The sequence below is a fragment of the Manacus candei genome, unplaced genomic scaffold (assembly GCF_025592945.1).
Source record: "Manacus candei isolate 608988 ecotype Guabito, Panama unplaced genomic scaffold, ASM2559294v1 h1tg000035l, whole genome shotgun sequence".
Lineage (NCBI taxonomy): Eukaryota > Metazoa > Chordata > Aves > Passeriformes > Pipridae > Manacus > Manacus candei.
The window spans coordinates 5,917,703-5,942,332 of record NW_026138083.1 but is presented as its reverse complement, the minus strand read 5'-3'; the positions used below and the strand labels follow the sequence as shown (position 1 = coordinate 5,942,332).

Here is a 24,630-nt window from a genome sequence, read left to right as displayed (position 1 = left end):
AACAATCATTTAAGAATCATTTTTATTTGTATGTTTAACGTGATTATACACATTCATGAGTCCAACAAGATCTGCACTGTGACATTAAAGATACAGTACAATAACATTCAACATGAGGTACTTCATATATTTATATATATATCTGTCCTTTATAAATAATGCTGTAAGCCTGCTAAGGTCAAACACTGCTTCAGCACAAACGGGTGCTGGGACCTGAAGTGAGCCGAGTTTATCACAACAAAAAAGAAACAAACCCCAAAACAGTTCAGTGCAATAAGAATGCAGAAATGAAAATGTTTACTTAAATACTATTTCAGATATGCAGAAAGTATATTACATTATACTCTCTTATCACAGATTCCTCTCACCAGGAAAATCAAAGATACAAGTAGCAAAGATGGCCAGGTACAGTTTAAGACAGAATCTACGAGGTGATCTCTATCGACACTACATTTACATTCCAGGCTGATGTGGCTGATGCTTGCAAGATGGCAGTCAATGTATTCAAGCTTGGATGCTACTGCTAAACCAACCAAATTCACATTTAGACACCTATTGAAGTGCCCTGATGTCCAAAGGTGACTGGTGCTGGCCACCTTCTTACATGCCAGTACTCGTTAGCATCAGGCAGTGCTCAGAAACAAGTCACACTGTGAGCATCAAAAGGTGTTTTGGGGTGCTTTTGTTTGGTCATTCATACTGGAAACGTTCACATGCACCAGCTCCTAAAACCTGGAATGCACTCAGAGGAATTAAGCCAGAGGTTGCTTTCATCCTACTTCGTCAAAAGGATTTCATAAAAGAAGCAAATAAGAATAATTAAATAACAGCTCATTTTTCTACATATTACAGCTACAGGGTATTTTGATGTCTGAACTTCTGTTCTAGCCAGTGAAGGTAGCAGATACCTCACCTTTGTTTACCGGTAAGTAAAACAAAAAAAAAAAATTAAAAGTGAGGACCCAAGTCTAGTTATACCAATGCAGTACTCTCTGACTTGTCCCACCAGCTGAGGCACCTGGGTTTTTTCCCCAAACAACTCAGAATGCAGTTTGCATTGACAAGCAACTTGTCAATCTGATCATCACTCCGAGTAATTACATCTGCATCAGCCGCTTGCTGTAAGAAAACTTAATCAGCTGATTAGCATCTTTCACTGCTTCAAATGGATCTAAATAAATGGAACTGCTGCTCAGATGTTGTCTAAAAGTAGGGTGACCATTACCTCATCACAATCTTCGATTCCTTTTTGTGATCTCTTCAGCAACTCTTCCTCCACTCCATACCATTTATACTCTTCTCTATTTTCAGCTGCAGATCTAAATAAAAATAACTGGAGGTTTTTTTAAATCTCTCTCTGGGAGTTTTCCATGGAGCATTCTGTTTAGGTTTCACTAACAGCCTGGATTACGTACATCTGTTACAAAAAACAAAACATTTCTCTCTGTATTTTGAGGATATTTACATTTCAGAGAGAGCTCTGCTTACACACACATGTATGTATGTATATAAAACATTAAGCGCTAAGATGGATGAAAGGCATAAATCCTGCAGGGTAGTTTTTTTATCTGGCTCTCCTTTTATTACCTAGAGAGAAGATCTGGGCTTTGGCCATAAAGTGTTTGATGTCTATGCTCCAGTTTTCCTTACTTCAGATGGTTTTTCGGACACTGCAAAGATGTATTGGCACTTTAGGATGGCCGGGGGCCAGGATTCCAACCGTCCAGCAACACTCAGAGTAATAGCATTAAACTGGTAAGAAATCAAATGAGAAAAACATTTTTATTACAGAACTGACAAGTGAATTTAGGGTTATGCTACATTAATGCGTTGATATACTATAACATTTATCTTCAGCCTGTCTGAAGAATCGTTTGGTCCCTCTCATTTCGTTAAAACGTACGCAACAAACACAACCCACTTCAGAGGTGAAGGAAGAATGAGATGCTTTACAACAGGTAGTGTGTCTCTGAGGAGCAACTGTCCCAGTGCAGTGGTGAAGGATTTGCTCATGTTTAAACAGTACCTGTAGTTCTTATTTATACTGGATTCCTTCCCTGATACAAGGAGTATCCCTAATATTTTCCAGAAATGATACAGACATACAACAAGAAGTTTGGGGGGAAAAAAATTCAGACAAGGAAAAGGTTCTGTACCACATAATCCTCTGATTGATGTGTAGCCATAAGCAGTTGCAAGAGATCCAACATTAACACATCAGAGAAGACTTCTTCCTCCTCACTGCTATCTGATAATATAAACTAAGTGTAATACGACCACAGTTGGGAATCTTCTGTCTTTGCCTAAATTGCAACTGGTAATAAAAAGAAAAAAAATCTCATATTACAGAAAAAAGTCCAAGTCAGGATTGATACATTCTGTTGTTTCTCTATAATCTGCCTCTACCATGTTTAGGAAGAAGAAAAAAAAACCACCCAAAACAAACAAAAACTTATCCTGCATCAGATGATTGATATTAATTCCCATTTATTTAGCAGAGAAAAGCCATTTAAGGAGCAAATCAATGTAGCAAAAACTAGGTCATGGGAGTAGAGTTTCAAGAGCTGCATATACAATTTGAACACATGCAAGTACTTCCTTGCCTTCAAGGTGGGATTCCTAGTAAATGAACTCCGAGGGTTACTTGCCAAGCCCACATCCCTTCCTCACTGTAAACATGTCCATGCACTGTGGACATGGTCAGCATGCTGTGTAGCTTCCTGAAAGATGCTTCCTTCTTTCCATCTTCCCCTGTAGCCATCCCAAACAGCTGGCTGCAGGAAAATCTTATAGTATGAAGGTTTAAAACCTGTGCTTTTTCCACTTACAACTGAGGGACTTCTTTCAGCTCCCATGGTCAGAAGCAGCTTGGCTCATTGGAATCTCCAAAGTCTGCAGAGCAGACAGCAGAGAGAGCCATAAAACAAGGCTCTTCATTTTCTACCCCTACCTCCCCAAAGAATTACAAGCAGAAAGCAGGAAATGGAGAAAGAGGAAAGGGATCAATGAAGACAGTGTTTAGTGAGATACAAGAGGGGGATGTCCTCTGGTGATTCACAGGTGCATCAAAGAAAGGGTCAGCGTCACCAGCAAACAGGCACCCCTCTTACAAAAAGCCTTTAAAACTCACTTGTTTCCAAGAGCTTCCAGTTTAAAATATTACACTTAAACTTTATCACCAATGATGCTACAAGCACAGCAAGCCAGGAACTTGCCCACAGCGTTTACATATTCCCTGCACTGATCACATATCTGCAGATAAAAACCTAAGTGTCAGGAGGCCTGAACCTGACAGGTTCTTCATAGCAAAACGCTTTGTCTCCACACACTCTCATTCAAGCATAAAAGATGAGTTCGGGAATTTGCCCTCCCTGTACCCCCGTGCCGTTTGTACTGTCCGAAGAGCACTGAAACTGAACAGTCACCTTCCCACACTGCACTTCTGTCATTCCTTCCTGTCCAAAATAGCTGAGTTCGTTACCATCCAGAATCACGCTCGCTGTGTAAAAGGTGTCGGGCTCAATCTGCACCGGGTATTCAAACCACACGGGGAAAGTGTTACTAGAGCCATCCGAGAAGTATTTACTCAAGTTCTGGCCCAGGATAACTCCTTGTCGCTTGAGTTCAATCTTGGCACTGTACTCTGCCGACCCACAGCTGGAGCCGTAGAGCCCAAAGCCGGCGATAAACACTCTCTTATCCACAGCAAACTGGATGCTGTCGCAGCGGCCCCGGTAGCGCCACTGGTTGCTGCGGTAAGCGCAGGACTGGAAGCGGTGGCAGCGCTGAGGGACGAGGCCTTTCCGGGGCTTGCTGACAAACTGCAGCTCCGGCTTCTTGGCCGCCGTGTACCACAGGAAGATGTCGTTGGTCTCGTTGAGGGTCAGGATCCCAGACTGAGCAGCGCCGTTGGCGAAGTCATCCAGAGCCATGGTGGGGATGCGGATCAAGTACAGGGCCTTGCCCAGGACTTTGCGTTTGTTCTCTATGGTCGCCGTCAGCTCCTGCCGCTGACACTCCACCTCAGCCCAGTTCAGGGCCGCCTCGAAAACAACGATTTCTTTGGCATTCAGAGTCTCCCTTCGGAGGATGCTTTCAAGTGTCTGAAAATCAATGTCACAGAACCCCTCAGACTTCAAAGCTAGCTCGGCTTGGGCATCAATCACTTCCCAACAGCGCTGGGTCAGGTCGGGTTCCTCGAATAAGCAGCTCTGGGAAAGCAGCACACACGCATTCTTTGCACTCAGACTTGTCTCTAGGAAGTTGACACAGGCGCGGGCGAGATGAGGGACAATGTATTTCTTGGCAGCATAAAGAGTGGCCAGGACGGTGTCGGCAGCCAGATCGATTTCATCACAGTAAATGTACCTGAAATAAAACACAGGGACGTAACACTGATGCTTAATGCAAAAATGTGTCAACAACAAACTTATAAAAAATTATAAACAAAGAATAGTTAGATGGCTTCACAATAAAACTAAGCAGTGGTTTTAGGGAATATGGATTAAATCTAAAATGAAAGTACAAAACAAATTCAGCACTCATGTAAGACTATGGAAGAGAATCTTAAATCTAAGGTGAATCCAACCTGTCATCTGGGGTACATGCTATGAGACAATGGCTATATTTACAAACCAGGGCCCCTCCAGCTCTGTGTCCCTTCCATACAGGCCGTGGCTGATGAGAGCCCATCTGCCCCTGGTGGGAGCTCTACCTTACTTGGCTAACACAAGTCTGGAACATGTGTTACCAAGAGGATTTGGACTGGATATCCTGTAATGGTGAACCATGATTTACTGAGCTGTATATACAATGCAGGAATGAAAACAAGTCTACAGTCTAGGTAGTCTGAGAAGATAAATCCTATTCCAGCATATCAGGTGCTATCCATTTCCATAAAGAGTGGGTTGGGTGTTTTTAGATTATGGTTTTTTTATCTTTTTTTTTTTTCAAACAGGGTGATAAAGTCTATAGGAAAAGGCACAGAACTGTAATTTTCAGTTCTTTTAATACTTGCAACATCATAACTCCACTAGCACAGCGTTTTCTCTCGGTCTCACTGCATAAGGAGGAAAAAAGCTTTACTGCTATGTTAGCGTGGTGGAAGAGATGAAAGTGAAATGCTATTTATGTGACTAAACTGCCGGGATTCATTGCTCAGAGAAATGAAGCATTGTACAGTTTGTTCTTTTCAGTATCTCATGCTTCAGGGCCCCATTTGCAGCTGGTGAATACAATGTGCTAAAACCATGCCAAATGCAATTTTACTCTTCACAGGGATAAGCAAGTCTTGATGGTTATGGCTGATAAAAGTGTCTTCCTCCAGAAGAGCTGAAGTTGTATGTGACCTTGTACTAATTAAAATTTCCTAGTTAGTAGGTTTCCCCACACAATGAAATTTTTGCAGAACAGATGTGCCTATAAGGTAGAATTAGTATCTACACTGATCTGGTTATAGTTGTAAATAACTATTTGTATTTTTGCAGGTGTGAGATAGTATCCTCCAAGCCCCACTTAGGAAACATGTACAGAGGAGATACTGCTCCAGCAATATAAAATCTAAGGGGTTACAATCAAAAAGAATACTTACACAGTGCCAAATCTGTTTTTAATCTTTACTACTTGGTTTCAGCTTATTGGTAACAACAAAGAACACTTCTATATATCACTGGTTACAGCCTTAGCTCCTTTACTGGCCAAAAAATTCCCGTGTTTCAATTAATTTGTTTTTATGATTCTCCTCAATGCTCTCCAACTCTTCCCTTCCTTCTACTCCTTCTCTTTGCCTGATAGCACAGAGAGAATGATGACATCTGTTTTAAATTGAAATAGTACAAAAGTTGCAAGTTTAATATTCATGAAAGTGAAGAACTAATATCACTGCTTTTCAGCAGACACAGCACAGATCGGCTGTCAGCACTATCCCACACTTCCCACTCTGCCAACACACCTCCACTCTGGTCTGCAATTGCTGATATTCCAGGTTCACCCTGTTCTTAAACTGAGGATTCTGCTGGACCACAGGATTTGACGGTTTAGTAACACATTCATCCTGGGATGAGATCATGGTTCTAACTTCAACAGTCAAGATCAGGATAAGATATAACACATTAAAGACACCAATTCAGTGTGTCAGTGAGACTATGTATTTTAGACTATGAGCTTAATCCTATTTTAAAAACTGCAGAGAAGAGCCAAGGCAATTTTACTGGGAGAATAATTAACATCTACAAGTCAAGGCACTATTTTCTATGGTACATCTGGCAAAACCTCATCTGATGTTTGTTGTCAGAATGCCCACTATACAGTAAAACACAAAAAATATTTATGCTGTAAGAATTCATTGTCTAGGAAAAAAAAACCAAAACCAAAACCAACAAGACATCAAAACCAAAAAATCCAAAAAAACCAAGTCAATGTATTTTCTGACAAAGTTTATGATGCCGAAAAAAGTGTATGAAGGAGAGGGTCGCTTTGGGATAGGTAAAAAGTCTGGTCCTTCTGCAGCAACAGCATCGTGAGCCTTCTGCCATTCAATGCTCACAGCAGGTGCAAGCAAGCAACACTGCGGGATGATTTCCCAGAGGAGTGAGGAGGACTGTGGCTTCCCACAAGCTCCACATGCACTGGATCCTGGGATGAGGGGAATGCTGCACTGCTGAGCAACATCCCTTTGCCTTTCCTGCACCATCAGGGCTGCAGATATCCCAGAATCTGCAGGCACAGGAGCTCTGCAGGTTCAGGCACACTGCATCAGGGGAAGGCAGCACTAGCAAGGTTACCTCAACATCCACGCAGACCATGAACTTTTTCTGGACTTTTAGCTTTTTAAATAAAAGCTGAGAAGGTGGAGAATCCAATGGTTCTGGTCATGCTCTCATAGACAGTTTCCTAAATTGCCATGAGTTAAATAACATACCAAGACCTAGATGTCAGTATTGATACTCTTCTATCAGGTTTGCTCTCTGAACACATTTCTTAATGATAAATTCAGGGAGCATTCAGTTTTTATATGGTAAATCATATTTAGCCACAGTGAAATAGATTTGCTTTTCAAACAGAAAGGGGGTTGGGGGAACCCAAGTATCTTGTATTTCTGATTTGTAAAATTCAGCATGAAAGTAAAGCACAATTCTGAGCTCTGTCACAAAGCCAGAAAGACCCAAAGCAAGGATCCATCTCCCTGCATAATGTCATATCTTAACTTGATATTCCAGGTCTACGGAACATCTGCGTAGCTTTTCCTGGCAGAGACTGATATTTGCAAAGAACATTTCTGATGTTCATGATAACCTATAAAAACTCTATATGCAACTTTGAATGTTGATCTACAGTGCCACTGAAATGCAATAGAAAAAAAAGAAACCATTCTGTAATCAGAAGCTAGTCAAAACAATCTGTGAAATACAATAAATTTCTAGCTAGTGATTATACCATTACATGCAAGAAAATCTGCAGCATATTAAAAGGATCACTATCAGATACTGATGTATTTTCTGAGGGGGAAAAAACCTCAAAGCCATAGCATTTCTGTGATAGGTCATTTCTCTTTGATAATCAGAGTCTATAGATACATTCAAGAACAATTCAGCACGGAATCTGCTTCATTATGCCCATTTAGGAAAAGACAGCATTTCTTATGCAGTTTGCAAGAAGAAAAATAATGATCATGTAAACTGACTGGTTCTCCTTTGGTAGATAAAAACCCCTATTCACACAAACAGCCTTTTTATCACTTTCCAAATGCATCACGATGATATATGAGGAGAAATTTAATTTTCAGAGGCTCTATTCAATAACTTGAGGTGGTTTTTCAAAGACAAGACCTGCATACAGCAAGTTTATAAAAGAGCTGGAACAATGTCAACATACAAACCCAGCAATTTGCTGGGCTTGGGGGGTTTTTTGTGTGCGTGTTTTTAACTTTTCACTATGCCTGCAAAGTAGAACAGTTGGTTTGGGGTTTTTTGTTACAGCTGACAAATCTTTTTAGTAACTCCATTCCTTTGTGTAACGTGTAGTGACAAATCAGATCGATAGGCATTACAGTACACAATGTGCCCAAAGATCCCCTGTCAAAGTCATTATTTACAACTGCCTACATTAGGCTGATATATGTGTGCCTGGAAGTAGAGGGGGAGAGCAAAATGAGGTGAAAGTTTAAAACAACAAAAAAAAGAGGGATATTTTAAGAGACTGCTTTCTTTCTGTCTACATGCAAGTCTAATACTTCGGCTCTGACATCAGTGGTGTGTGTATACATCAGGAAGGAAAAAACATCCAGCAGATGAGTGGTGCTTACTTCAGCATTGCGAGGAAAGCAGCAGGCTCAACATCTGGGATACGGATCTCATCTTTGTCCTCAGCAAGCTCTCCGTAAAACATCGCATGGAATACTGAGCTCCCAACAGCCAGGACGTACTGTTGAGAAAGGGAAATCTTATTTCATGCTTTAAATTGAAAGCACTGCCAACAAAAACAGTGTGGGAGAGCCACTCTGAGCATACTGGGCTTCACTGACAGGCTCTATAGACACACTTCAGTAAGAAATGAAGCCCAAGTTAAGAACAAATTACACGTTTTCCCTGCATTTTACTCTCTTGGGCATAGATGCATTAGCTCCTCATGTCCACCACAGAAGTTAACTATTTCTAGAAAATCTCAAGAGTAATATTAACCAACTGCACAAAGGAGTACTCCCGACTTTACTGCCTTAGTACAACAAATGTACAAAGGACAGACTATTTCACTGCATGTAGCCTTCTAAAATACAGAAGATACGTCCCAGGAGAGCCAAGCCTCCCACGCCATGTCCTGGTGTAACCGTAGGAGCTCCCTCGGGCTCTCCCTGCCCTGAGAGCTCCCTCAGGCTCTCCCTGCCCGAGCAGATAATGCAGCTGTTGCTTACTTTGTGTCCTGGCAGCCGCTGGGTCCCACCTGGTGGCCCGACCACAAAATGAACATCTGCCATCAAGTCATTGTTGAACATCACTGCATTTCTACAAACAGAGGGAGCAGGTTAATTCGTGGTGCCCAGTAACTCCCTGCTTGCCCCATACCCAAGAAATTTAATGTCTTAACAATTTAAAGTTAGCAAAGAGAAGCAGGTCACGCTTCAAGCTACTTTACACATCATTACACCAGTATACCAGAGAAAATGCTAAAACACTAAAATGTGTGTGGAGTGTGTGTGCAATGAAACAAACCCCCAAACTTCTGAGAACTTTTCAAGCAATGGAAATCTAAGTCAAGAGAATGTTTCACTGACAATCCCCACCAAGGTCTATAAGCAAATCTTTACAGGGATGCCGCAGCTTCCAGCAACATTTTTATTTACTCAAGACAGCTGCACTGTCTGGAAAAGAGATATTAAAATATTTTCCATTACCCAAATGCTTGTTTCACACACACAGAGAAAAAAAAAACAACAACAACAACCAAACAAAATAAAACTGTGTTTTCTTTAGCAAATAAATGCATTCTGAACATTTTGCTACTTTTCACTCTTCCATTCAAAGAGCAGAAATAAACTGCCCTGAACTTACCTCTCTCTGATGGTTGGATAAAGTCCTTGCCAATTGGGTGCTGGAATAGTGTTGTTGTTATTGAGATTTTGCTGATGGTACTGCTGGACAGCAGTAGTATTAGTGTTGGCTGGTTTCTTTCGGGGAAAAATATCAGCAGCCATCTTCTTCTTCTTTTTGGTTTTCAAGGTAATGATTTCATAGCAAACTGGAGGCAATTTGCTGCTGCTACTGCTGCTGCTATTTCCTTTCTTAGAGCTCTTCTTGGACCTGTTCTTGACCGTCTCTGGAAGCATCAAGAAGAAGGTGAGACATTTCATGTTCTTTCCTTTCTCATCTACCATGAGTATACCGGTCTGTAAAGCCCGACAGCCTAACTAGCCAGGAACATTAAGGAATGCACGTGGAAGCTGTTACACAGAAAGCAGCAGAGCTGAGAGTTTGCTTCTTTTCCAGCAAGACAAGGTGACCTTTCCAGCGCACCGGGTAAGAAACTGACTTAAGTTTGATCCAGTACTTGAATCGTTAAATACATCCCCATCATTCCCGCCAGCTTTATTTCTCTCCAGATTTCCCGGTCAGGATCGCGGGGAAGCGCTACACCCCGGCAGGAGAGCAGGCTCTCCGGAGGGGGGATGAGGAGGCGCACGGTCGCGCTGCCAGTGTGCTCGGCGAGCCGGAGTTGTGCGTGGAAAGGATGGGAGCGGAGTAGGTATCGCAGCCGTGCGGATGGAGCCAATGGCTGCAGCCAGGGAAAACGATTGGATTCGCGCACAGTGACACCTATTGTGGCGTGCGCCGCTCCCACGTTAAAGCCGCAGCAGTTGAATCGGCATCTCCTACGCACAGATAAGCAATTAAGTAACACACGGCACGGTTGCGTAAGCCAGGACCGCGTGTGTGTGTGTGTGTGTGTGTGTGTGTGTGTGAGAGAGAAAGAGAGCAAGTTCTCCCCGGTGCCGCCTGAATTGTCACAGGGGGAGCAATAAAAAAGTTGGAATCGGGTAGAAAGGTGTATTTGAGTCTATATATTTCTGTGGGAGCTATTTCTACGGACATTCGATATTAGCACGGCTCGGTTTGCCTCTGGTATTCCCACTAATCCCTTCTGTAAGAGTTCAGCAAAGCACGCTACAGATCTCAGAACCAAATTAAAGCGATCACGCAGCAGCAGCAAAGACAGCGACGCAGTTTAACAGCCCCTTTCAGCGCAGCTTCTGCTCCAGTGTAACATGAATAGAGATGAGGTCACAGCTTCAGCTTTAACTCCTTGTGTTTCCAGATAACGTAACAGCCTTTGACAGGGGTCCCAAATCACTGAGCAGTGCTAATTAAACCAGCTTACAGCCGACACTGGCTGCACCACATCAGAAGAAAACTTGTAGATGTGCAATCAGATTAAAGCAAACCAGAGTGAATATATTTAATCAATATTTCAAGGCATTAAATGAAAAAGTCTGAATGATTTAGAGTCTTGGGCAGAAATCACTCCCTGAGATAAAAACATACTCTGATTTTACTCAAAAATCCTTTCTGAATATACAGGATATAAGTTATGCCAAGTGAAACATTTAAATAGGAAAGAAGACTAATTTTTGGTCATTAGTTTACTCAGAACTTAAATATGGATCAGATTTCTTTAATAGCAGGTCAAGTGCATAAAAACATCCCAAGTAAGCATAGCCACTTAACAAAAACAGGAAAATAAAAAATACTAGGTATGAGATGTCAACACATCACACCTTAAAATATTGAGGGGGAGATAATTAAAAAATGATTTCATAATTATTTTCAAGTTTTAAAGAAAAAAATCCTCTTTGCTTTCAAAGCAAATTTAGCCACGTTTTGCCTTAATTAGTTTTGCTGGACTAGAGTACAACAGTGAAATTAAAGTGATCAAAGGTTGGTGGAGAAATCTCGCTGAAATCCCTGAGAGAAATCTGCCACTGACTTAAAACTGAGGGTATTTATTGAAATGCCACCACAACTGCTTGAACCACAGCTGTGGCTTTGTAAGGCACACTCAGAATGTCTTTAACTGTCTGACACTGTTGCAGGTATTCCAGAGATTACGAGGTCTCCACAGGCAGGACTAACAGAACACCCTGGCAGTTGGCCATGTGCAGCCTTTGCTGCAGTGGTTGGAGATGGTGCCATTCCCAGACACACATCTGTCCCCTCTGTCTGAAGTCACTGCTCACGGAAGGGGGGAACAGAAGGAGACACATCCCTGCCTCAGCTGCTACATTCCACAATCCAACATCTTACTGCAAAGTCTACTTTAAAGGAAGATGGTGGGTTATGCCTGGTGTAGCTGAAAGGCAGAGATGTGTTCCTAAATACATTGAGAGGCAGGTTATGTAATTCCCAAAGAAATTATTTCTAGCAAGCTTTTCTTTCTCCTTCCCTATTTCTCCTTCTTTTTTATCTGCAACAGATTGATTTGAAAGGGAAAATAACAACCTAAACCATATTGAACTGTAGAGAGGGAAAAGAAGGGGTAAAGGAGAAGAAACTCATCCCACATATGGGATGTTTATAACTGCTCACAGCTGAGTTTATAACAGGGACACAGTAGGTATTCTCAGCACAGAATTCGAGGTTGTTGAGCTTTTCTTGTCTCCTTATGTAAATTTCCAGCCCTTCTAGTTACAAAAATAACCCTTTTGCCACTGCACAGGACAAACATTTCAAAAGAAAGGAGTCTTAAACAGAAAAAACACAGACTCTTCAGCAAATCTGGTTGTCAGCACTGCAGTTGGCAGAAGGCGAAAGCTAGCAGGGGTTGGGAGATTTGATTGTCATTCCACAAATCCATTTTATAGGCTCCCAAAGTATATAAAAATTAAGGTCTCTGCACATTTCTTCAAACCAATTGACCAGTACAAATCCAAAGATTATACACACACACACCAGATAAGGTCACTGGGAGGCTACAGAAGAGGAAGGAAGAGAATGACAGATGGACTGACCAGTTAACTCTGTCTGGAAAAGATGGATCATAAATGTGAAATCCACAGGAGTCCAGCACACCTTGAGTTCTGTAACACACCACACGTTCAGCTTGTTGTGCTTTCTGGGAAAGGAAGGGAGGGAGAAGCTGCAGCTGAAGCACGTTCTACCTGAACTCAGAAGTCAGACAGACCCCAGCAGACAAGAAGTGTCTGCATGACAGGATAAAAATCCACTCCAGCAAATAGCAAGCCAAACTGCCACCTTTGCCTGCTCTTAAGTCACCCAGCAAAAACTGGAAAATAGCACTGATTCCACAACAGACTCTAGAAGTTCCTATGAAAAACTGCAAACCTCTTACAGGCTTCATACCACCTTCCACTGCATTTCATCAGCTCAGAAACCGAGTCTCATGAACCAGCCATTAGATGCACGTGAAGTAGGAAAAACAAACCCCAAAGGATCAGTGCTATTTGCACTCACTATTCTTTCTGTTTTGGCAGCAACTTCCATTTATTTGCCTGTAACATAGTTTACTTGTTCTACTATGCACATACTGTTAATGAATTTAGAGATCAATATGCTGGCAGTCAGTAAAAGCAACCTATGAACTACTGCCTGTTGAAAGACTAGTCAAAATCCCCGCTTTAGATCAGTTTGTCTCCAGCAAGAGGATCAAGAAAATTGACCTTCTCTGACTCAAAGATCTATCCATTTCTGAAAGCTTATTACCATGTGCTCGTAATCTTCTTCAGCAAGTCTCATTTTTCTTCATTAATTATATATTAACAGATCTAAACTTGATATATACAACTGAGAAAAAGGGAAATACAGCTCTTCAAAGGCACATTAATTTTTATTTTATAAGCAAAGTAGCTAAACCAGAAATATTTTAACTTAGAGGGTGTAGGAAATTCCATACTTAAATCTTAACACTGGCCTAATGGGAATTCAAAATACTGGAGGTGAAGAATTAAGCAAAGGACTATATTCCAAGGCTGACATACTACACATCAAGTACATGCCCCTTTAAAATTATCAGGAGCAGGTTACAAGCCCTTGGAAATCAGCTCCTGAAGAAATACTGTGAACAACTGAAGCAGCAATTTTGCTGTTCGAATCCAAGTGTGTGCAATACACCTCCAATCCCAGTTTCATTTATCCCTTAAGAACATAATACACCTTGACACCATTGTGAGGGCTGGTACAGCAGTCATATTTAAGCCCAGGTCTTGGTACAACTTTTAATAGCATGGTACTACTATAATTATGCCTTTCTAAAGGTAACTTCCAATCAAGAAATCAATTTAATTTCCAGGGCTGATGGGAGTATCCTTCCTCATGCTACATCAGTCTCTCCTGCTGCAATAGCAAGGATACCGCTAGTGTTTCTATTTTTTTTTTTTAAATTCTTCTAATAAGTTGTGTTTTTCTGTATCTCTCATTTACAGGCTTGTACCTCATGTAATAACATGAACTGGACAATTCTATAAAAAACAAGATTTCATCAACATTCCCAAGTGTCTGTTACAACCACATCATGAATAAAGGAAAGAATTCCAAGTAAGCAATGAGAAAATGCATATATTTCTTTTTTGTAAAGTTGCCAAGTGTCTCCCTTGGCAGTTATTATGCCTATGCATTATTAACATTCTTTGTTTAAATTCTGAATTTCCCCTTACAAGGAAACAAATTTCAGTGATGCATTTTGATTAACCAAAATAAATACACATTACAGTTTAACAAATCTTTCTGTCTGTCCACTGCTAGTTTTTATTCAATTTCAGTTGACTTTAAGCACTCATTTAAAAATGGAATATACATGTTCAAAAAACAAATAAACAAACAAAAACCTCATTAGACCCATCCCACACAGCTGTGGAGCCTGGTTCTGTTTATCTATCTATGAATTATTTAGTCCCGTGGGAGGATCCTTCCCAATCACCATTCCAACCCTTGCATTTGTAAAAACACTCATTTGGAAAAGGGACTGATAGCTCTGCTCTTGATTTCCTCAAGTAAAAAATGTGTTACAGTTTACAAAACCTCCCAGTCTCCTCTCTCCTAAATTTCTGATTGGCAGCACTGGAAGTAACCAAAATTCCATCCACTTCTATCTGCTGCATGGAAAAGCTGGCAATGAAGTCTTACTCAGTAATGTCAAAAAAGAAAACCCCAAACTATTAAAACAACCTAATAGCAGGATGAAAGATGGGCAAAATTGTAAAGACTCTCAGAGAAACCAGAATACAGGCTTAAAAAAAAATAGCATTTACTTCCCAGAATGGCCAAGAGCTGGGAAGGAGCAGAATAGTATCACAGAATTTTATCTTGAACCAAGACTAGAAGCTTTAAACCAAAGTCCACAATAGCTAACTTGTATTTTGCTATAAACCTCATGCTACACCTGCAACATACTTGTTACCAAATAGTCTTAACTGCTTAGTGTGTGTGAGGATTTAAACACTTTGCATATTATTATCCACTAAAATAGTTTTCACTTTTTTCCCCCCTGAATGCTCTTAATGCTTTAAAGGAAACAAAAGCAGAAAGTCCTGAGCAGAGCAGTCAACAGGTAAACATAAACTTAACTAAAATAGAAACCTAAAGAAGCCTTTTTCACTCTTGTAGTATTTGTTAGCACGCATCCTATGCATGGCATTTGATTTTAGTCTCTCTACCAAAGCAGCCTTAATCTTTTTCATACGCCCTTTTTGTACCTGCAATCTTTTTCATTTTGTTTGGGTTTTGTTGTTTTGGTTTTTTTAAAGCACTATCCTTTTTGAGACAGAGCAATCAGAACAAAATATGTTTTAAGAGCAACAGTTAGCCCTGTGTTTACTTGCATAAGCATCTACTTTCCTTGTGTGGATTTCAAGTTGCTTTCCATGAACCAATTCCTACCCCAAGTGCAACGTCTCCCACTCATTTTTTCCTGTAACTTTCTTGCTTAGCTGTCTAAAGTCTGCAATTTAACCCCAGTGAGAGGTTCAATAACTTTATACTTACAGCCCAAACACAATGTAACACAAAAGACTTCCCTATGCTGTTTTTTTTTCTTTTAAAAGTTAAAGGTTTTGTTCCCTCATGGACCAAAATAAATATAGCTGATGCATCAGAAGTGAGAAAGAAAAAATATGTTTAAAATTCTCTTGCATTTTCATTCTGATTTCAATACCATGCCTGCTGCATGAATGACAGTCCATATGAACCACAACTGTGAAAAGAAAGGCTTGTGTTTAAACAACCTACAGTGAACAACATATTTGATCCCGTTACAGTGAATTATCCCACAGACATTCTCTTCTGGGCATATGAAAAGAAATCATGTCAAATGCTTCATTACAACATGAAATATATGATTTTACAAGCCTGCTAAGACATATTCCTCAATATCATAGTTAGGGAGCTGCAGGTAGAAAATATCCCAGAGCAGAATTTGCAATGCATTCTATGAGCATTAATTTGCTTCTTGATAGTTCAAAGTAAAAAAACAGAATTATAAATGAACTCTGAGATGAGAAAACCTGCAACCACAAAATGAGAATTCAATCCAAGGTTACAGGAGATAAATTGTTTCTCTACTAATTTAAAAGAGACAAATTATGCATTTGTTCCCCATCACTACTGCTTGAGCTTGCCCACGTAGAGCTTTGCTTTTGACAGTATGTGGGGTCAAAAAAATAAGTTCTTTTTTAGAGGCTGCCATTTATTTATTTATTTCTAAACATAATATTGCAAACCTGAAAGCACTCAACTCTTTTTCTAAGACAAAGGTCAACTTTAATTCTACTCTGCCTCTTACCAAAACTGACTTACAAAGGAAAGATCAGATAGCTCAGGAAATTGGTAATGAGATACAGTGGTTTTCCTCTCTAGGTCACTAATTCTAAATTGACCAAGGTCAACAGTAATCAAAAGTCATTAGCATTTAATGATCCTTCCGTGCCCTGTGAGACAGAAGTCAGTGATCTTAGTGCACTTCAGAAAACCACCACTACAATCAGGACTCACATGCTGCCTGTTTCAGGGGAGAGGTCGGATCTTATGACTGCAGACAGATCTTCCTATCTTGCAGACAATCTTGACTATAAAGGCAAATCCTCATACTAATTTTAACTTGGCTCAGAAACTATTATTTTCAAACTGAATAGTTAAATTAAGACAGGCTCTATAAAGGGAAGGTTGTAAGGTGACTGGTCCTTCTCTTTCACATCAGCAGTTCCCAAATGTTTTTGTCCCCAGTAATGCTGCAAAATGCAAAGGCAACACAGACCCTTACTCATAGAGTCCTCACCTGTGAGAACTGATGGCACTAGAAGAGCAACTACCCATGAATATCCACAGGGGAACTGTATTCCAGTTGATTATGTTGGTGTATAATTCAAGAACTACATTTTTCATGAGCAGATAAGCTACATTCACCATATCAAACCAGTGTTGAAGTACCCAGTGGGACAAAAGAGGGGGAGAGGACATTGCTACAACATGCACCCCTGCTCTGTGGCCTTAGTCCAGTCTCCTGGGACTGCCATGCTACCAGCACCTTCAACAAGGGCAAGAAAAACAGAGGGGACTTCTGGAAAGCTTGGTTAGATGTTGTAATGTACATGTCTGTCATGGGAAAGCTACATCGTGTCAGTTGGTAGTTTTACATCTAGTGAATTTTAGGGAACATGTGGGTTAAAAACCCAAAGCAGATCAGCAACCTGTGTGTGTACAGCCACAAGAACACCGTACTTGAACCAGTCAGCGTGTTAAATGGGAAAATTCTGGTACAACTTCTTGTCCCTACTGCATTTTAAATGACAAAAGAGGAAGGTTATGCCAGTTAGTGAAAGAGGAACAGGTCAGTCCATCGGCAAACCAAGCACTGGATGTGAAATGCCTTCTGAAACACAGAGGCTCTCACTTCTCAAAAGTGACAATTAACACCAACAAGTAACAACTCTTGCAAGTGCTTTTACAATTGTTTAATAACCCAAACTTTTAGATATGAGACTGATTGCTGCTAAACTGAGCTGCATCCCAATAGTTCAAGGAATGGAACCAAACAAGGCATCCATTAAACTGCACTGTACTGAATTATTTTCCCTCTGCCACGCATTAAAAGGTGTGGATCTTGTTACTTTATTTCCAGACACACAGCACACACAGCCTCCGTTTAAATCCACAGGGGGATGATGATGTTGCCAAATTCTTATCTTATCGACTGTTTTAGAAAATCAGATTTACTTTCCTCTGCTGCAAACAATTCAGTCACACCTCCCTTTGTTACCAATCAGTTATGCTTTAGTATTTCCATCACTTTCTCCTCCTCTTTACAAGTGAATGGCAGCTACTTTGCCATCATGAATTTTCAAGACAAACATATTTATATATATACGCATCAAATTCTGGTTTCAGACTGTATTTTTAAGCATTAAGATGTATTTGCCTAGCAACGTTAGGATATCTTAAATGCCAGGTTTTCTTCACAATAATTCTGTTTCAGTGATGTCAGAACTTCAACAGAGAAAGAGAAAACAACTAAGGGAGAAGCTAGGAATCAGAACAGCAAAATTAAGGGACTGTGCAAGATAAACATACCTACACATTAGTTTTACGTATTATAACATTTTATACAATGTGAAAACTTTTACTTTTTCTTGTATTATCACCTTGGTCTGATGGCAGTGTATCACTCAAGGAAAAGGCAAAGAGCCCTAAGGAAGCCAGGGCACCCTGGCACACTTTTAAGTGCATTACTTACTCTAACATCACATAGTAATTCCTTGGAGCTGCATTCCTCGACAGAAGCTGAGCAAGCTGTCTGACAGGGCAGGGATTTCTTTCATCTGCAACTTGAGCTGTGTGCTGAGGACTGCAAAGGAAGGGAAAACACTGCAACAAAGGGAGAGCCTAAGCCACTGCACTCTTTTCTGTTTGTAAATAACACACAGGCAGCTTCAGCTGCTCTTTAGCTCCCCAGAGCTAAAGAGTGGCCTCCGCTTCCCTCCCCCACTAAGCGGCCAAGGTGACAGCCCATTAAGGAACACGTGGCATATTTATGGGGATTAGATTTTAAAGGGATTTTGTTGCACCAACTATTGTAAGCCTACATAAAACACCTCACACCTATCAGACAAGCAAACATGTCACCTGCCTGAAGAGTTGCTTTCTTTCCATACCCTCTGAAAAGTCTTGCAACCAAGCAAAGCTTTAATTCCAGAGAACGCAGTTTTGTAAAGAAAATTACTCCCTTAAACTGCTTTGTATGTGAACAGGAGAAACTGTAGTTAGGGTGGATACAGAGTGTAACCTGGTACCTAAATATCCTCCTACAGAAGGACGTTATCAACAAGTCATTCAGCCCTGTATTGAAGTGGTACATGATCCTCTGGTGAAATATTTATTGGGGGTGTCAGGTAATCTCAGGCTACAGGCAACAGGGCTGGATGAGGTGATGTCTCCAGACACCTTCCAAATCTCTTTTTTTGTGATTCTGCACCTGCACAGCCAGCAGACATTCAGAGATTGCCAACCAGTTCCCCAGTGCTTTAAAATGCACCCACGCTTTCCAGACATGGATTCGCTTGGTTTTCTCCCCCTGCAGCTTGCCAAGTTATCAAACTCAGAAATGGCAGCAGGATCACAAAACAGATGAGCCAGGCCTAAAAAATGAGAGGTTTGCAAATTCGAATGAAGTGACATCTTCCTTAACCTTCCCACCTCAGTCTTCCGACACACGCACATACACGTGAAGTGGTTTTGTAACCAAGGCATGGGATTGGAACTCAAAAAAATGGCAGATGACAAAAAACAGCTGATGACAACTTCCAGCACAAAAAGCTTTTAATCTTTTCCTTATGAGATTCCCATCTCCTATATCCTTCTCTTGCCTCATCTATCAGCTCTTTGAGACACAAACTTCCTTATCGCTTGTTTACATCGTGATGTAAACAGGTTTGGTAACTTTAGGAGAAAAAAACTGCTCAAAAGCTCTAACAAGCAAGTGCCCGAGTCATAAAAATTACTGTTGCAACTTGCACCTTTTTTTTCCTCAGCCTTGAAGGGCAAGCTAAAGGAATTCCATATTTCTTCTGAAAGGTGTTTCCTCCGGGGCAGAGCTGAGGATCACTGGCAGGGAAACACAAGGGAAGTTATTGTGTAGTCAGCTGCAGTGTACTTACTGTTGGGGATTTAAAAGGAAAAAAAAAAAAGAAGAAAGTACTGAAGTCTACATTTAACTTTGGCAGTCCTGCAGAACTTACTTCAAATGAAGGCTCTAAAAGATTTGATTTGCAAAATTAAATCCCATAGTAAACCCCAGATATTGTGCATTGGGGCACACTGCATATACTTTCTGTAGCAAAGGGTGAGACCAGTTCTCTCCCACCAAAATAAAAGCTATTTTGAGCCTAACTCTGGCATAAAAGTTAAAGTAACACCACATGCAGTATTGTATACCTATAACCCAACATCACCTCTCTCTACAAAACACCAGTGAAAAAGCCCAAGACACAGATTAAAGTTTGACAGATCACATGCTGAAAACAAAGCACAGTGAGCACTAACAACAATGCAGAGAACCTGCACCAGCACTTCTTGGATGAGACACAGTCACTCTGTTGCTTTAATTAGGCATGTTAGCAACCACATTTCAGGAACACTCAAGTATCTTAACTTCAAACTTTTTCTCACTTCAGGTGAGAACAACCCACTGCTCCCTCCCCTTTTAAAAGGCATCACCGCCTAGGGAACACCATAGGGAAATGAACTCATAAACCTCGAGGTTCACAGGTGGCTTTCTCAAAACAATCAGGAAAATAGCAAAATGTAAAGGCGTGGGCCCTTAAGTGAAGCCACTCAGCCTTCATACACAGGTGGGTAAGGAAGTTCAGCCAACTTCGGGGAAGAAGAGGTGGCATTTATGTCAAACCAGGTGCAACTGTTGATTGTGCCTCTGGGAAGTCTACTGGATTAATACTTACAATACTTCTTCTATAAAACCAGCTTTATTTTAAGCAGGAGAAAAACCCCAAAGCCCAACTTTTGGCTTGGCACCACGGGACGCGTCCCGGTGCACAGCCGGATCCCGGGGCCGGAGCTGCTCCCGAACCCGCTCCACCACCGGCACCCGCCGAGCCCGCCCCGCTGCTGCACAAAGGGCGACGGAGGGGCCCCAAGACCCGGCTGCGGACACGAACCGCGACTCTGCCCAGGCAAAGGCCGTGCCCGGGGGCTCTTTGTGCGGGCACAGTCCGGCGGCTCCGCTGCCCTCACCGCCAGCTCCGCGGCCGTGCCGCCGCTCAGGTGCGGCCGCTCTGCCCCGCCCCGCCCCGTCCCCTCGCGGAGGCGCCTCCGCGGAGCGCTGAGGTCCATCCCCCGCCGCCGCCACAGCCCGGCAGCGGAGGCTGCCGCTGCCACCGCCACATCCCCGGAGTTGGAGCCGCCGCCGCCGCCGCCCCGCCGCGGCTCGTCGGTCCCCGGCCCCCGCGGGGTCGCCCCTCACGGCCGCGCTCCCACCCCCGCCCCGCACTGACCTGAGGGCGCTCCCGGGGCGGTGCGCGCGGCCCCTCCTCGCACCGGCGGCGCGCGCGCGGCCCCGCCCCGCAGGCGCGCACGCGCACGGCCCCTCCCTCCCCTCCCCGCCGTCCCTTCCCTCAGCCCCCCTGCCCGCCCTCTCGCCCCCCTCCTCCGGGTTCGTGTCTGTTTGGAGGGTTTTCCCCCTCAAAAATCGGGCCCCGCCGAACGACGGGGAGCCGGCGGCCTCGCCCCGCGGGAGGCCGGTCAGGGCCTGCCCTCACAGCGCTCCCCGCCCCGACCCCCAGGGCACCCGTGGCAGCAAAGGCTGAGGGTTCCATCCCCGAAATAAGTTGGGAGGCGAACTAACAATACCTTTTAAAAAAAAAAAAAAATTAGAAATCCTTCCTTTTTTAGAATTAAGGACCCCATTAGTGACTGAAGTTGAAGCATATTCGTGCTGTGCAGCCTTAGGATTTCATCTCTGAAATTAGGTGGTATTAGTTTGCTTCCCAACTTATTCCTTTATTTTTATTAGAAAAACTCTTTTTTAAAAATTAGAAATCCCGTTAACGCCTGAAAGTGAAGCATATTCATGGCTTATAGCAACCAGCCTGTCTGAGGATTCACCCTCTAGAAAAGAAAAAAAAAAAAAAGTGATTGATTTTTTTTTTTTGTGCACGCACCAATATCTGTGAGGACGAGAGTTCCCACTTCCCTTTGGACAGCAGCTTTTTTTGATTAAAAGTTGTAGGGGAAAAAAACATTCAGTCGTTGTAAAGCTTTGTGTTTGTTCATCCACTGTTAATCACAACCTCTAAGGACAAAAAAAAAAAAGACATAAAAATAAAATAAACCTGTTTCATCCCAGGGCCAGCAACAGGCAGCCAGAGGGATGAACCACCCTTCTCCCTCACATTTATTAGGGTTTTTTCCCAAATAATTGCACAAGAAGAGATTAATGCCGTACATCCTTCCTTGCGTGAGCTGTTCCCATCCTACTGCTCACAGGGTAGCCGGGTTAAAAAAAAAACCAAACAAAACACAAAAAACTACCCCAAACCCCCAAAACTTTTCATTTTCAAGCCACTGAAGAAACGATTGACAGGAATCAATCATTTCCAGGACCAGCGCCCGGGTTTATCCAGAAGCTTCATAAATAAGGGATTTCTCATAGAGGCAGTGTATGTAGCCACGTGGGAAATTAAAATGCATTGCTAGCATTTATTTTTAAAAGCATAGAAAAAGGCTTTATTTGAAGCTCTAGGGCGAGTTTCGTTATTTTTTGTTATTATTTTCCCCCTGAAGAAACAATTATTTCTGGAATCGCTGCTGTGTTCCAGCTTTAGTCTCCCATGAACACTCATTTCCCTGTATTATATACACATTATTCTAGCAGATACCTTCACAATGTGAAATTAGGCATATCTGTGGATAATCAGTACTTTGCTTTTCCCATTTTAATATTTTAGCTATTAAAATAGATAAGAAACTAAACAGCAACAATAATGACTGTACATACACACAGGCTTTATAGCTCTTATGGATTTTGCCAGCAGAGCACACGCTTTAAATTACAGTGTGTAAATGATCATTTAATTGGGACTTGGGAAGCCAACAAAATAATCGTTGTCTGAAGTGAACTTAAACACACTGTAGATAACCACTGCAATTTTCCATCCTATTTGCAGGCGGAAGGTAAAAGGCCCTTTTGCAAGGGGGGTAGTTTAGATGGGCAAGTGGTGGGGACAAGCCTTTTCCTTTCAGTTTAGAGGAGGTTATTTTGCAACCTGAATGAAAACATATTCTGGGTCTAATCCCAGCACATACAGGAGTTAAAAGATGAAGTTCTGGAACTAGGTGATCTTTAAGGCTCCTTCCAAGCCAAGCCCTCCTACGATTCTATGGTTTTTCTGCACATACATTTCTGATTGAGAGGCAGCCAGGGGCTGCCCAAATTAGGGGCTCCGCTCAGTAACACTTATTTTGCTTTTCTGGGGCTTCTTAGAGCTCTCCTGCATTTCCAGCCCAGTTTTTTCAGCCATGACTTACCTATCGTCCCCCAAAGAGCTCCAGGCTCTGATTTAATACTGATCTCAACACCGAATTAAACCGAAGCAGTCACCACCACCCAGCAGCACACCCAGCTGAAGCTGTTCCACTCCAGCCAGTGATGCAGGACACTGCACACCCCACCTGAGAATCAGTCCCACCCCATCCTCAGCCCTCTTTGCTCACACGGACTTACAGACATGGGATGACAGGTTACATTACTCCTCATCTTCACGTTCCAGCTCAAACGTGCTCACAGCTGCTTGGCACCAAAGTGCTGATGTTTGGAGCTGCAGTCTTTCCTCTTCCTCCTGCAGTTGCACACCCAGTGACCTGCTTCGAAGCACACAGACATATGCTTACCTGTCTGAGTTAAACAGACCTTGCTGCATTTCTCAGGGGTGTGTTTAGTTGCCAAGCACTGCATTTTGCTGATAAATTTCAGATAAGTCAGATCTGGACAAAGCTGCAGCACTGGGGCACAAAACCATCTTCCGGGAGGAAAAGTGCCCAGCTCCTGGTGCTGCTGGGTGTTATGTCCTCTCTCCTTGTGCTGTCACCTCCCAGGCTGACTATATATATATAGAATCTACATATTTTTATATATACATATATGTATAAAAAGTATGTATAAAAGAGCTCACGAGGAAGAGGAGCAGGAGCAGAGAAGGTCTTTGGGGTCTTGCCTGCTCCCAGCCCAGGTTTCTGGACAAGCTCCAGCATTGCCTAGGCTGCATTACCAAGGGCTGCACTACCAAGGAAGATAAAGCTGAACCAGCTGTGTGCTGGGGAGAGCTGATCAAAGGATTTTAGCTGGTGTCACCAGAGCCATTTAACTGGGATAGGTTCTGCTCCACGGCGGTAGTAAAAAAAAGCCAAATATTTGTATTGAGTCACATTCATACTCATCCATTCCTGTGTCACAGGCCTATTTTCCAGGTATTGAGCAGTGCTTTCTAAAGACTTACTAACTTGAAGAGCCATTTAAATATTCATTTTCCAGTTGAACTTGCATGCCGGGTAGGTTCTTCCAAGTGCTCCAGGGTACAATTAGTTTCTCCAAAAGCATCTTCCAACCAGGCGCTTTGCTAGTGCTGACCACGTTTCCCCTCCACATCTCCCCTCCTCCCCAACCGCTTAAAGCTTCGCTGAATTTCTGTGCACAGCCTCCTGCAAAGGTTATCATCTTATGTTTAACAGTGGGGAAAAAGACAGCACAGGAGATTTACTGCAAATGGAAGCCATTACTGGGGCAGTTATCAAATGAAAGAACAATATACTAATGTCTAGTCATAAAGATATGAAGAGTTGCCTGTCAGAGGCAAACACCTAACTTGTAAAATTAGCCTGGGCAGCTGCTGGAAGCTTTTGGCAGGCAGGATGAGATCCTTGCAACACACGGTTAAGCACCCAGGCGTTTTGCAGCTATAGAGGCTGGAAACTGGGCGCTCATACTGGGACCAGCTGCAGGGAGATGCATCGACATCCCAAGGCCACAGGAGGTTTGTGTGGAGTGGAAATCAGCTCAGCACCATCCCAAATATCCCCAGGGGATTACAACATCCCCTGGGTTGATTTAGGGATTGGATGCCTCCCA

General features: G+C 42.4%; 1 protein-coding gene across 5 annotated transcripts; it reads right to left on the bottom strand.

Annotated features, from left to right (window-relative positions):
• Window positions 1–10: 10 nt before the first annotated feature.
• On the bottom strand, window positions 11–24,136 carry BTBD3 (BTB domain containing 3). Of its 5 annotated transcripts, XM_051792728.1 has the most exons (6): window positions 24,006–24,136; window positions 23,230–23,366; window positions 9,546–9,810; window positions 8,909–8,999; window positions 8,303–8,421; window positions 11–4,368 (listed from the first exon to the last, which is right to left on the bottom strand). In XM_051792728.1, exons 3-6 carry the CDS (start codon window positions 9,686–9,688, stop codon window positions 3,336–3,338), a joined length of 1,386 nt encoding a protein of 461 aa, XP_051648688.1. In that variant the 5' UTR covers window positions 9,689–9,810; window positions 23,230–23,366; window positions 24,006–24,136; the 3' UTR covers window positions 11–3,335. The 5 variants fall into 5 exon arrangements, with proteins under 5 accessions (XP_051648688.1, XP_051648689.1, XP_051648690.1 ...); XM_051792729.1 differs by lacking the exons at window positions 23,230–23,366; window positions 24,006–24,136 and adding an exon at window positions 21,668–21,749; XM_051792730.1 differs by lacking the exons at window positions 23,230–23,366; window positions 24,006–24,136 and adding an exon at window positions 21,002–21,107.
• Between the last annotated feature and the right edge of the window lie 494 nt (window positions 24,137–24,630).

Coding starts and splice junctions, on each gene's coding strand:
- BTBD3 (XM_051792727.1), bottom strand. CDS start 9,868: ATGGTAGATGAGAAAGGAAAGAACATGAAATGTCTCACCTTCTTCTTG. Junction 8,422..8,908: donor AGCGGCTGCCAGGACACAAA/GTAAGCAACAGC, acceptor CTTTCTCAACAG/TACGTCCTGGCTGTTGGGAG. Junction 4,369..8,302: donor GCTTTCCTCGCAATGCTGAA/GTAAGCACCACT, acceptor GTTTTATTTCAG/GTACATTTACTGTGATGAAA.